The following is a 12175-nucleotide window of genomic DNA, read 5'->3' on the forward strand; positions in this document are numbered from 1 at the left end:
CGACGCGACAAGGTAGCTGGAGGGTCAGCATGGCGAGCAGCCTGACAAGCGAGCAGACCTCATCGGAGCTTGACGGGCTGCCGTCGGAGGCAGTCTTCTCCAGGGAGTGTAGGATCCTGGGCGTCACAGACTGCTTCATCTTCCGAGCTGTTTCCACCTGCACTCCAGCTGTGGCTGTCGAAGTTCTCAGCATCCTCGGAAACGTGGTCAAGCGACCGAACGGGTGCGGCCTGAAAGAGCTGGGAAGGCGGTGACGTCATCGTGCAGGGCCTTCTACCGCACCTTCTTGAGCGAACATGGCGAGCTCCTCCTCGATCACTGCATCAGGTTCCGGCCTCCACAGACCATGCTCAAGGTGGGAATAGGAGGTGGCAGTGGTGTAGAATGAGGAGGAGGAGGAGGAGGAGGAGGAGGAGGAGGAAGGGCATGTTGCAGCTGCTGATACCTACGGCAGATCTTGCAAGCACTGCAATCCATCGAAGCGATTGTGGAGCGAAGGAGCAGCAAGAGGGTGATGAGGAGAGACGTTGTCTCTGTGGAGTGGCCTCCCTCCTCCTCCCGCTGGTGCTCGGCTACAGTCTACCGCGTCCACAAGGACTCGTGCCAGGTGCTCGCCCCTCGGATCTGACTTGCCCAGTAAGTCCGTGGCAGGTGCTGCTGATGGATGCGGAGGGGAGGAGGAGCTCGGCGACTCAGAGCGGCTCGCTGGAGGAGGTCGGGCAGGAGCTCGTGCATGACGACCTGGTCGCTGCCGAGGTTTGCCCCCTCTTGCTCTCCCTTTGCTCCCTCTTGCTCTCCCTTTGCTCCCTCTTGCTCTCCCTTTGCCCCCTCTTGCTCTCCCTTTGCCCCCTCTTGCTCTCCCTTTGCCCCCTCTTGCTCTCCCTTTGCTCCCTCTTGCTCTCCCTTTGCTCCCTCTTGCTCTCCCTTTGCTCCCTCTTGCTCTCCCTTTGCCCCCTCTTGCTCTCCCTTTGCTCCCTCTTGCTCTCCCTTTGCTCCCTCTTGCTCTCCCTTTGCTCCCTCTTGCTCTCCCTTTGCTCCCTCTTGCTCTCCCTTTGCCCCCTCTTGCTCTCCCTTTGCCCCCTCTTGCTCTCCCTTTCCCTTCACTGACCAGCCCCCAGCTCGTCTCTGTTTCTCTCAGCCGCATACGCTGGATCAGCCCGGCGCTCATCCGGGCCAAGACTCTACAGCACAAGTTCGTCCTGCCCTCCTCGCATGCTTCTCATGCTTGACCGGCCTCGCAGGTTCTCGCAGAAGGTGAAGGGGATGGACATGTCGCACAGCACAGGCTTCCTACGCGAGCACAAGCAGACCATCAAAGCAGAAACTTGCTACAAGAAGGCCGTCGCCCTCCTCTCGGAGTCAAGCTCCGGCTAGGAGGGGAGCCGGTGATGGGGTAGAAGGGGAGAGACTGGAGACTTGTAAAGACCTTGATGGGATACACAAAGAGACGAAAGACTAGTCGGGGTTCACACCTTCACCCCGAGAGTCTCTAGCTTCGTAGGAGGAGTCGGCTGAGTCGGCTGAGTCGGAAAGTTCTGCAGAGATTGTCAGAAGCTGGTGGTGCAGGGGAAGGGCGAGAAACGGAGAGGGAAGGGCAAGGGCAACACGAGGATGAGCGAGAGAGAACATGAAGGAGGAAGGATGCGGGAGAGGGACCTGTCCATGGATGATGTTGCCTTGAGCATCGATCATGTTCTCTCCTGACCAGCCACTACATTGCAAACGTCAGCTACGTAGCGAGCAAACGCCGCGACAGACCGAGAAGGCGTCGCTGCATCGGTGAACGGCTCTCCTGTCCGCTGGATGTCGGAGCGAAACGTCAGCCCCTTGTCCACAAGATCCTGTGGCTCGGTGGCCACATCACCAAGCCCCCACACGTTCTGCATGTACTAACACTGTTAGTGGAGAAAGGGGAGCGAAGGTAGAGAAGAAGGCAGGAAGGACGAAGATGAAGAAGGAAGGCAGGGGGAAAGCAAAAGACGAGGGAAGGGAAGTCAAGGCAAGACCTTCTCGTAAGTTTCCTTGTTCTTGTTGTGGTGGTAGGCGAGTGTTCCGGAGTCTCCGAAAAGCAGCTTGAGGTTCTTGGTTGAGTTCGCCTCCCAGTCAGCAAAGTGATCATGATCTGGCGTGCGCAGCTCGTCATGCTGTGCCTCGATTTGCTTGGCATACTCCTGCTGGGGAACGAAGTTGTCACCCAAGAGCTGCGCGTCTTTGCTGGAGTTCCAGAAGCGACCCAGCAGGAGCTCTTTGTTCTCCTTGCCATCGGGATCCCACCCCTGCGACTTCATCGCGTGATTCTGGTAAGCCCACGGCGAGTCCGGCATGGACCCGTAGTCCCACTTCTTCGCTTCTGCTGGCTGCGCGTGGTCCTTGCCGTCTCTTCCCCACTGGTGCTTCGTGGATCCCTCGTTCATGTAGGCAATGGAGTTGACATTCACTCCTCGGCTAGCGAGCGGCGAGTCGTTGTCTTGATGCTTCCCGGCTGAGAAAGGTGTCGCCTCGAACGCAGGCAGCGTTCCGTTCATCCCCTGCACAGTCTCGAGCCCCTCCATGTCATCAGCCTTGTGCTCCTCGGCGTTCCAGGGGGCAGGGAAGTTGGAAGGGTTCAGCACGGAGTCCTTCCATCGTACGAAGTTGTCGGTGAAGTCGCGAGTCATCTCCCTGCTAATCGAATCTGACACCTTCTGCCCCGTGGTCGCCGACTTGGGGAGGTCACGGAGGGGAGCGAGCGAGGGGTCCAGAGGCGTGCGGACGGTGGGGCCCAAGGGAACTCCGATGCCGTTGCCCATGACAACCATCGTATGGTTCGCTGCCTCCCAATCCTTCACGTCCTCTGGGACATACCGCACCCGACAGTCCGTGCCAACACATGCCTTGACGTGCTTACCCGCCAGTTTGACTTGCTTCACGCTGCTAAAGGGTTTGCGCTTTGACAACTTCACTTGAGCAGGAGATTCAGCAGACGGAGAGGTGAGGCTGGAGTCAGGAGACAAGCTCTTGAACGATCTAGAATAATCCCCTGCTTTGATCGATTCCTTCATGGCAAAGATTCTAGCTTTCCGTGCCTCCATCTCTTCTCTCAGAACTTTGTTCTTCAACTTCTCATTTTCCAGCAGAAGTTTCGCGTTCTGAATCTGAATCACGCGATTCCTCTTCGCCTCCTCTGCAAGCCTCTTGGCCTTCCTTTCGCTCAAGACGTACCTCTCCTCTGCTTTCTCCTCTTGTTCCAGCAGTCGGTCCTCCTTCTGGAGCTCTTGGTTCTTCTGCTTCATGAGAGTAGCCTGCTGTCTGATGTAGGCCACCGTCACATCCTTGAGAATCGTAGTTTCCTTGTTCCGCAGGAGAATGAAGCAAGTGCATACCAGAGCGATCATCAGGGCAAGAGATGCGAACGCCCATCTTCGTGGCATGTTGAAGGTGGACGACATGCTGGCTAGAGCTGAGATTTCCTCTTCCTCTTCCTCTTCCTCTTCCTGTTCCTGTTCCTGTTCCTCTTCCTCTACTGCATGAGGCTGCCGCGAAGGGTCACGATCTCATACAGCACAAACCCTCCCCTGTGAAAAATAAACTTTCTTTCCAATATCTTTCCTCAAATTTGAATTTTCGCATAAATATTGAAATTGTTAAAATGTGATGAGGCGGACCCACTGGACAAGTACGAAGATGAACTGCAACTTCACAGTAACGTGAGATCTAAAGGATGAGATGAATGAGGCAGATGAAGAAGAGTATGGCAGAGAGATCGCAGAGAGATGATGATTCTTTTCACTTCCATTTTCATTTTAAGAAGCTTTGCAATCTGAAAATTAGTTTGAGACTGAATATAAATACAACTTCACTTATGTTCTGCAGCTGATGTGCTGTTTCCTTAGATCAGGAGCGATTACTCCTTCCCAACGCCCGCACACGCGGTCAGCATCGTAGCCATCGACTCCTTCCGCATGCGCAGAGCTGCTTGTGCCTGTCGCTCAATCAGACGAGAAAGAGCAGAGGATAAGATTGGAACCACCTCTGTGACTTCCTGGAACATGGACTGGAACTTGGGCCTGATGCGGACAAAGTGAGTAGGTGAAGAGAACGAGAGAGAGTGGGGCGGGGAGAGGGAGAGGGAGAGGGAGAGGGAGAGGGAGACACCTGAGCTGATCGTTGTCTTGGTCCAGCGCTGCTAACATCTCTACCAGCCTCTTCTTCTCAGCATTCTTCACATCCATCCTAAGAAATCTTCACCTTGCACCACTCACTTCACCTTCTCCTTCACCTGCTCTTTCTCGCAAGATCTTCCGGACTCAGCTCAGACACTGTGACACCACCACCAGCTTCCGGTTGCGACGCGATCATGCTCTGAAGTCGCGCAAGTTTGTCTTCGAGATCAGCTTGGAACACAATGACACCAAACTCCTCCTGCAGGAATCTGATCAAACAAGACTGCAAGACGGTAAGAGATGCACACCTCGGTATTGCTCCTTGTCATGGAGATAAGTTGATTGTAAAGTTCAAAGAGATAGTCGCGATGTTTGGTTGAACATTCTTCACCGAATTCCTCAAGAAACGTTTCGAAAGGAATCTCCTCGAACGTCTTATCTAGAACCTTCTTGAACGCCTGATGCGATTCAGTAACAAGCTCAGGCCTTGGCGTCCTAACTCACCTCGTGAAGACGCCGTAATCGAATCCGCAAGTCTTGTGGCTGGCTTGGCATACCCACACTTCAACTGCACAGGGCATTTGAGCATAAAGCGACAATGTCATAGACATTGTCTGTCATGGAAACGATGGCTTCTATTCTGATGTGGATACAAATGCTAACTCAAACATACATCTCTATGTGCGTGTACTGAAGATGAAATTTGACGAAAAAGAAAAGCTTTGGTTCTGATATCATTCTTCCTATAACCTCTACTTCACAATAGTTTTTGTGTCTGCTAGCTCAGATTGATGTGATTCATCTCGTGCATTCGACTAGCAACATCCAGGCTGCGTGTGTAGAAACATTTCAAACATCAAATGCAACGTATATTCAGCTGTCTCCGTCGTCTCGACACTATCTTGATCTCCTGATCTTTCTCATCTTCCTCCTCCATTTCTCGCAAAAATTCAATGCTCTGTCCCCTCGATCTTTCTCCCGCCCTGCATGCCTCTACCCACCATCGTCATGTTTCTAGAACTCCTCTCAACACTGATCTTGTCCTGTTGAGTTGCTCAGTCATATCTCATGCAATGCTCATCTCACTTATCTCGTCTCATTTCCTCATCACTCTTCACCTCTCTTCTTCTCTCACTTCCTTGCTCATATCGCTGGCTCTCGCTCTCTTCCACTTCCCTCCATTGAGCCCTTCAGCATTTCGCTGTTACGATTCAAATCTTCTTGTCACCCCACCCACCCCACCCTACCGACAGTGTATGATTGACATATCACCCCCCTTAAATCCACTATTTGTTACCACAAAGTCCATGGGGGGGTTTGAAGAATTCTCTACCCCCACCCCCATTTTGTTTTCCGAAGGTAACCCTCTGTACCCCCGAAATCTTTCACCCTACCCATTCCTGGAAGTCAGTATCGACTGTGATGGAGGGGTCATGTGAGAGGGAATGTGACGACAAAGAGGGGTAGGGGTAGAGACGCTGTAGGGACGCTGAACTAAACCTCTGAACAAAATGGCAGAATGGCGGGAATGGTGCGAGAAAAATCCAACCAAGAATGCAGAGCAGAGCAGAGCAGAGCAGAGCAGAGCAGAGCAGAGCAGAGCAGAGCAGAGCAGAGCAGAGCAGAGCAGACAGCAGACAACAGCAGACAGCAGACACCAAGATCAATGGAAGAGTAGAAAGAAAGTGAAAGGGAAAATAAACATAGAAATCGAGATCAAGCGAAGAGGAAGAGGTTGTCCCATAGGCAAAGGCGCTTTTCATGCAAAGGATGTATGGACAAGGATACAATGCCCTATTGAAGTTTCGAGGAGGAGATGGCGAGATGATTGTATGTAGCACCATCGTATGAATCGTTTTGATGATCTTTTTGTTGATTCATGCTCATAGGCCATGGCATGGAACGCCGGACCAGCCATGATTGCCGTCAACAAGGAAGGCTTGCAGGGCAGGTGTGGAGTAGGCGGCGGTGCGGCATGGAAGAGAGTTGCTGGCAAAGTAGACAGCCGCATGCATGCTCGAGGAAATTTATATGCGCAGCAAGACCTTGGGAAAGTGAGAGACGAGGAGCAAGAGCAGTACTTTGGCGACGGATGGGGCAAGGGACACGCGTGGCCTGAAGGGGGACAACACAGGAAAGAGAGTTTCCAGAGAAATGCAGGATGGATTTATGATGGAAGGAGTACCAAGGAGGAGGGAGGTGGTCACGGTGCTGCGGTGGAAGAACAACCCGCCGTCGGAGCACGAGCGATCCTGCAGGTGTTCCGCAGCATGCAAAAGATGCCTGGCGAGATCAGAGTGGGGCACACGTGAGGACTGAGAGGGTTCGCTACTGTGAGGTGACGGAGATGCTGTAGATTTACCATGGGAAGAGACAAGGGATGCAGCGTGCCGTTGGACTGGGATGGAGTGTCGCGGCATCACCTCACGATTCAGGTCATTGGCCCGCAAAGAGGCTGCAGCTAGTCGTGCGAGTGACAAGTCGACAGGCGTTGGAGTCACCAGACGAGGCAATCCGATGGTCTCTCAGTGAGGAGAGATACCTCACAGTAGTGATACATCCTTAGGTTCATTCTCTCCCATGGAACTAACGGCACCTTCGTGAACGGGAAGAAAATCGCAGATTCTTCCCAGTGGTTGTGTTGAATCCACACCCGATTGTCAGCTCTGACCTGTTTGTAACTTCAGTGCCCTGAAAGACGGGGATGTAATTGGTCTTGGAAAGGGAAGGTGAACTCGAGCATCGCTGAACCTCAACAAGTAACCTCTCCTCACAGGATAGTCAAAGTTGATGGACGCATCGAAGAGAAAGAATTACTCTATCAGGTAGCCGGTCGACCACAAAGAAGAATTCTTTCTCGATTGTTGAGAGCTGATCGTTCTTCTTTCAAATACCAGTTTGTTTTCCGCAACCCTTTTGAGAACAACTCATCCTACGTTCCACCGCAAAACGGCCGAGTATACACGACGCCAGGTATTCTCTCCTCTACTTTCACGATGCGTATCTGATTCATCTCATCAGCTTCATCTCAAGACGACGACAAGGGCGAGATCAACTTTCCTTGTAAATCTGCTGTCTTCCAGCCCTCCTGGTGAGAGAGGCTGTTGCATCCGTGCAGAACTTACCTGTAGCAGGTACAAGAATATAAAGACACCAGGCAGGAGTCTCAGGTTGCAAGATTACGAAATCGAGTCACCGCGTTGTTTACTTCCTTCCAGCAACTTGCGCCTTGAGCTGGACTACGTTTACAGCTTCTCAAGTGGTGGACGGTTGTTCTAGAGACCAGTATCCCCGGCAGTGACGATCCTCGCAGGGACCCCGCGGATGTTCGCAGCAACGTCAAGTACTTGATTGATGGGAGGATCGTTTACCCCGCCGGGTCCATGGGTGTCGTCTTCGACCCCATCTCAAACACGCAGGTGAAGTCGCATGTGACATCACGTGGAGGGTGACACGGAGGTTTCAAGGAGTACTTCACAGACCATGACGGTTTCATCAATGTCCTAGCGTTACATCCAAACAAGGTTGGAGGCAACGCCGCGCGAGCGGGTTTCTCAGCTCGATCCTCGGGGCTGACAAAGGATGCAGAGGATCGTAGCAACGGGAGGAGTCGCCACCTGGTCGAGAAGAACAGTGAGGTCGAATGCAGCGAAAAAGTCTCGTGACGGGATGAGCAGGCAGAAAATAAGCCCAGCGTCAGCATCTTCGTGTGGGACTCTTGTGGGCCAGGGGGTAAACCGACACGGATCAGCAAACCCTTCGCGAGGCAGCACGAGGCGTCGCTGCAGGTGCCTCACTGCTTCTTCATGGCCGACGCTCACCGCGTCTCCTTGCAACGCAGGCGATGTCGTTCTCGACGTCAGGAGAGAAGCTGGTGACGGTTGGAGGCGACTCGAAGAACAAGTCTCGCGTCATCGTCTATGAGGTTATTGGTTGCCGTCAACTCTCGAGGGGCGTGTTGACGTGGGTTGGCTGTAGTGGGTGAAGGGGATCGTGCAACCCGGCATTGTGTACGAGACGTCAGGTACCTGCTGGGCCCCGCCCGCTCCCTCTCATCGCCCTTGTCATAGAGATTGGCATCATCAAGACTGAGATGGGACTTGCCATCATCCCGTCTGGCGGACAGGCAAGACTGATCCTCCTTGTCGTTATCCTGACCTACAACAGACCACATGGTTGCTTGAACACAATCCTTTTGTGCTGGAATCGAAGAAGAAGCTCTCAGATGATGTTATGTCTGCTCAAAGGAATGTGTGAGTTCCTTTCAATCAGAGCTGAACGCTCCTCTCATATCTTCCTCAGCTACTGGGACTCTCCTCCGATCTTCGATGAAGACGGCTTGCACTTTGCACAGGTACAGCTTGACTCTCCATTGTTGACCTAGAAAGTCACCCGAGACTGTCAGACTGTCGATCGTCTGAGTAGAGTCTGGAACTACAAGAAGGTTGGCCCCTCTCGCCGTCGTTTAATCTGAACTCCAGCAGTTCCACAAAGACCCGACCAAGTCGATGGTCACGATGGGAGGTACCAGGAGGGGTTTCCCTTGACTTCTAGCTGATGCTTGCGACAAGGCGTCATGACTCCCCAGCGCGCTTACTCGATCGCCTGGATTCCTCCGTCTTGGTTCCCTTCCAGTCAGGCTCCTCTCAAGGCTGTTCCTGCCATGGGGCTCCAACTCGGCGACATCTTCATGTTTGACAAGGTGCCAGACACGTTCGCCTGCTGGAGTAGCTGAAGTGATGCTGGACAAGGTTGGCTCGGATTACACAGTGATTCACAAGATCGAGCAAGCTCACTCGGGCGAGGTCGTGAGGGCTGAGCTGGTTTAGCCAAGTCGACTGACGGGCGAGCAGATTCTTTGTCTCCGATTCATCGTCAAGGAGTCGACGGCAGCTGTGAAGATTCTGAGAGCTTTCTGAGCTCATTTGACCCAGTATGGCAGGAGATCGAGGAGAATGGAATCTTTCAATACCTGCTGAGGTCTGTCCTGCCCCTCTCCCTCCAGTCTCACACTTGCTGCCAGCGGAGGCCGCGACGGGAAGATCAGGGCGTGGGACGCGAAACTCTCATGGCGTGAGCCGGTAGGAAGCGGATGAGGCAGGGCCAGGGCTGAGATCTTTGATGGGACAGGTGATGGAGGTGGACCTGAGGGATGTGGTCGAAGATGGCCTCGAGAGCGTCGTAGCTGTTCGCTCGCTGGACTACAACCCGAGGTTGCAGAGTGTTACAGAAGTCTGAGAGTGTAAAAGAGTTTCAAGGACAAACAAGCTGATCGCTGCTACAAGTATGAACTCAATCTTCGAGATCGACCTCTCGGTCTTGCGGGTATCTCTTGCCTTCCTTTGCTCCACGTCTGCTCAGACATGGACTGGTAGGAGCGAGGATGGCAGTGGCCCTTCGACGCGTGCAAGAGGGTGATGAACTCTCACTTCGGAAGGTGAGGAGGAAGGAGATTGCTCCGCAGCTCACTGCTTGTTCAGTGTGGAGAGCATCGCCAGGTGGCCATCAGGTGACAAGGCAAGGCGCAAGTTTCATGCAGCCAGCACCTCGCGGGACGGGTTTGTGAGGATGTGGGACTGCGAGGCGAGGACGGAGAGGCTGAACAGATGTAAGACGAGAGAGGCTCGGCGATGCCTGACGGCTGCGACAGACATGGGCATGCCCGGGCTGTCCATCGACGTGTCAAGTGAGTGCCTTGACGAGCCCGGGACCTCTGAGGCGCTTCAGGTGACGGGAGTCTGATCGCCGTCGGCCACCCGGGCGGTCAATTCACCGTGTGGGAAATCCATGAGGAGAGGTGAGAGCGAACCGCTTCTTCCTCCCCTTCGCCCTTCTCCTCAGTCTCCTCCTCCTCTGCTTCCTCTTGAATCGATACTTCCTCCCCTTCGCCCTCGTCCTCAGTCTCCTTCTCCTCAGTCTCCTTATCCTCTTCTTCCTCTGCTTCCTCTGCCCTAACAGCATGCGGGGCGGCTAGACTGCAGTGCATCTATCACAACCGGAGCCTTGAGATGGACTGCACGTGCTTGAAGGCAAGGGGCTCCCGCATTTGGGCTGCTACTGACGTCACTCCCACAGTTCTCGCCTGACTGTAAAATCCTTGCGGTGAAAGACTCGCGATAAGATTGAGAGGCTGAAAGGTGTCAGGTAATCTCCGGCAGAAGACAGATCCATACCTTCGACTGCATTCGATATTCTGTTCCTGCCCCTCAGGTGCCTCCCCCTCCTCCTCCTCGTCTGCTCTGACCTCTGGAAGGGTCAAGAGGAAGTGTACTTTGGAGATGGAAAGCTGAAGGAGCGGGAGAAGCAGCTGCGGGAGAAGAGACACGTGGAGTCGAAGAGTGTGTGGAAGAGGAACTGAGTTATCGCAGGTGTACATGCTCGCTCACAAGGGAAACGAGAACAAGACGGCACCTAAGTCGACCTTCTCTTGCCCTTGTTGCATCTGCCACCTGATGCCTCCAACACAGAGCTGTGAAGTTCGTGGGGAGCAAGTTGAAGCCCGAGCCCTTTGCCGCCGGGCTGATCCGAAACCCTCCGACGGGTAGACGAGGGCGACAAGGAGGAGACACTGAGATGATTCAGATGGTATCGTGCACAAGATTGGAGCGAAGCATGAAGCTCCACGTGCTGACGCGCTGAAGCGACAGCTGCCAGGTACCCTTGCTCCTCTCTGCTTCTCGTCTTCCGCCTTGAGCTTGTCGTCTCCCTCCTCTCCTTGCTCAGTATTCAAGCACCTCTGCTCCTCCGTCGGCAAGCACGCCACCACTATCACCAACATGGACTTCTCTGCTGATAGCAGACTGCTTCGAACCAGCGACAACTCAGGTTCCCTTCCCCCTGTGACTTCCAGTCCTCCATCCTCTCGCAGGAGAACTTCTGTACTGGAACGTCGCAAACTTGACCAGCATCTCCCGTGCCGGCGACCTGCGGGACGTGCGATGGGCGAACTTTTCGTAGCTCCTCCTCTGCTCTCCTCCTTCAAACCTGACACGCTTGGCAGCGTCCCCTTCATGTGGGAGCTGAAGGGGATCTGGGAGGGGAGCAGCAAAGTGAGTTCTCCCTCCCCTCTGATCAGACTGACAAGCTCCCGCAGCCCAGTAACATCTCTGTGGTCGATGCTCAGCCACAGCTGGGGGTGGCGGCCGTGGCACTTGAGAACCACCAGGCTCGTTCGCCTCTCCTGCTGTCGCCCAGCTCACCCGCCTGCTCCAGGTCGCTCTCTGCGGCTTTCCGTGTCGTGACAAGATGGAGGAGAGGCAGCGGTACGGAGGGCATGGCTCAGGTAGGCTGGACCAGCTCCTCCGCAGCTGAAAAACAGCTGGGCAGTGATCCTGGGAATGACCTTCACCAACGACAGCAAGTTCCTTCTGACTTGCGGGAGGTAACGAAGAGCGAATGCGCTGGCTGACTGTGACGCTGACCTCCGATAGTTTGGACAACTGCGTGCTGCAGTGGCGGGTGAAGGAGGGCAGGTCAGCCTCGACTCTTCTCATTGTCTTGTGCTCCTTGACATGACAGCAGAGAAGGGGAGGGGGGATCACACCCCTCACGTCGGGTAAGCTTGTCCTGCTTCCTTGTTCGGAGCCCCTTCAGTCCCCTGCCGCTCTCACCTCCTCTCCTTCCATCCATTGCCGTCGTTCGCTTTCTTTTCTCGTTTCCTCTCTTCGCCTTCTCTTAAAAATTTCTCCTCCCCTCCCCTCTCCCCTCTTCTGTCTTGCTCTCATCTCTTCTCTTCCGCTGTTTGTTCTTAGAACTCCAAGGCTGAGGGAGACGGACAGGTCAACGTTCGAGCTGGAGCCTCTTCTTTCCCCATCCTCACCAGGGCGGATGACTAGGAAAAGAGGGAGGGAAGGGGGATGTAGGAAACAAGAGTTCTAATGCTACATTTATGCTCATAGCTACGAGCCATCCTCTCCCCTCCTTCCTCTACGCGCATCCTGCAATGGTTTCAGCCAACCGCGTCACGATGAGCTGGACGGCGTCATGCTGGCGCTGCAGCTTGGCGGCGTCATCGATGAAGGAGCTGTGAAAGT

At 54.1% G+C, this 12175-nt stretch overlaps 4 protein-coding genes across 4 annotated transcripts; 1 reads left to right on the plus strand and 3 right to left on the minus strand.

The window, feature by feature from the left end:
- Positions 1–1413: 1413 nt before the first annotated feature.
- Positions 1414–2482, minus strand: GUITHDRAFT_166349 (hypothetical protein). Its single transcript, XM_005820803.1, has 4 exons — positions 2007–2482; positions 1759–1880; positions 1657–1711; positions 1414–1535 (listed from the first exon to the last, which is right to left on the minus strand). Exons 1-4 carry the CDS (start codon positions 2412–2414, stop codon positions 1467–1469), a joined length of 654 nt encoding a protein of 217 aa, XP_005820860.1. The 5' UTR covers positions 2415–2482; the 3' UTR covers positions 1414–1466.
- A 69-nt stretch (positions 2483–2551) lies between these two features.
- On the minus strand, positions 2552–3523 carry GUITHDRAFT_155911 (hypothetical protein; the record flags this gene model as incomplete). Its single annotated transcript, XM_005820804.1, has 1 exon — positions 2552–3523. A coding segment is annotated over exon 1 (757 nt), but the record flags the coding sequence as incomplete, so codon positions are not given.
- Positions 3524–3883: 360 nt separating this feature from the next.
- On the minus strand, positions 3884–4697 carry GUITHDRAFT_119927 (hypothetical protein; the record flags this gene model as incomplete). The annotated part of the gene is made up of 6 exons (XM_005820805.1): positions 3884–3961; positions 4010–4046; positions 4135–4212; positions 4259–4401; positions 4451–4600; positions 4647–4697. The coding sequence occupies 6 exons, from the start codon at positions 4695–4697 to the stop codon at positions 3884–3886; spliced, it is 537 nt and encodes a 178-aa protein (XP_005820862.1).
- Positions 4698–5912: 1215 nt separating this feature from the next.
- GUITHDRAFT_119928 (hypothetical protein) lies at positions 5913–11977 on the plus strand (the record flags this gene model as incomplete). The annotated part of the gene is made up of 42 exons (XM_005820806.1): positions 5913–5987; positions 6032–6450; positions 6499–6577; positions 6631–6662; positions 6709–6777; positions 6830–6871; positions 6919–7115; positions 7164–7233; positions 7277–7312; positions 7361–7411; positions 7456–7561; positions 7610–7666; positions 7731–7775; positions 7820–7930; positions 7984–8067; positions 8310–8395; positions 8445–8496; positions 8548–8586; positions 8627–8666; positions 8714–8844; positions 8894–8947; positions 8996–9037; positions 9085–9122; positions 9166–9223; positions 9273–9355; positions 9401–9467; positions 9518–9579; positions 9623–9750; positions 9793–9869; positions 10218–10244; positions 10287–10352; positions 10396–10467; positions 10511–10557; positions 10610–10683; positions 10725–10796; positions 10866–10967; positions 11011–11095; positions 11143–11191; positions 11236–11404; positions 11469–11523; positions 11573–11600; positions 11894–11977. 42 exons carry the CDS (start codon positions 5913–5915, stop codon positions 11975–11977), a joined length of 3360 nt encoding a protein of 1119 aa, XP_005820863.1.
- Positions 11978–12175: the final 198 nt, after the last annotated feature.

The sequence above is a fragment of the Guillardia theta genome (genome assembly GCF_000315625.1).
Source record: "Guillardia theta CCMP2712 unplaced genomic scaffold GUITHscaffold_164, whole genome shotgun sequence".
NCBI classification, from domain to species: domain Eukaryota; class Cryptophyceae; order Pyrenomonadales; family Geminigeraceae; genus Guillardia; species Guillardia theta.

Coding starts and splice junctions, on each gene's coding strand:
- GUITHDRAFT_166349 (XM_005820803.1), bottom strand. CDS start 2,414: ATGAACGAGGGATCCACGAAGCACCAGTGGGGAAGAGACGGCAAGGAC. Junction 1,881..2,006: donor ACAAGGAAACTTACGAGAAG/GTCTTGCCTTGA, acceptor TAGTACATGCAG/AACGTGTGGGGGCTTGGTGA. Junction 1,712..1,758: donor GATGCAGCGACGCCTTCTCG/GTCTGTCGCGGC, acceptor TTTGCAATGTAG/TGGCTGGTCAGGAGAGAACA.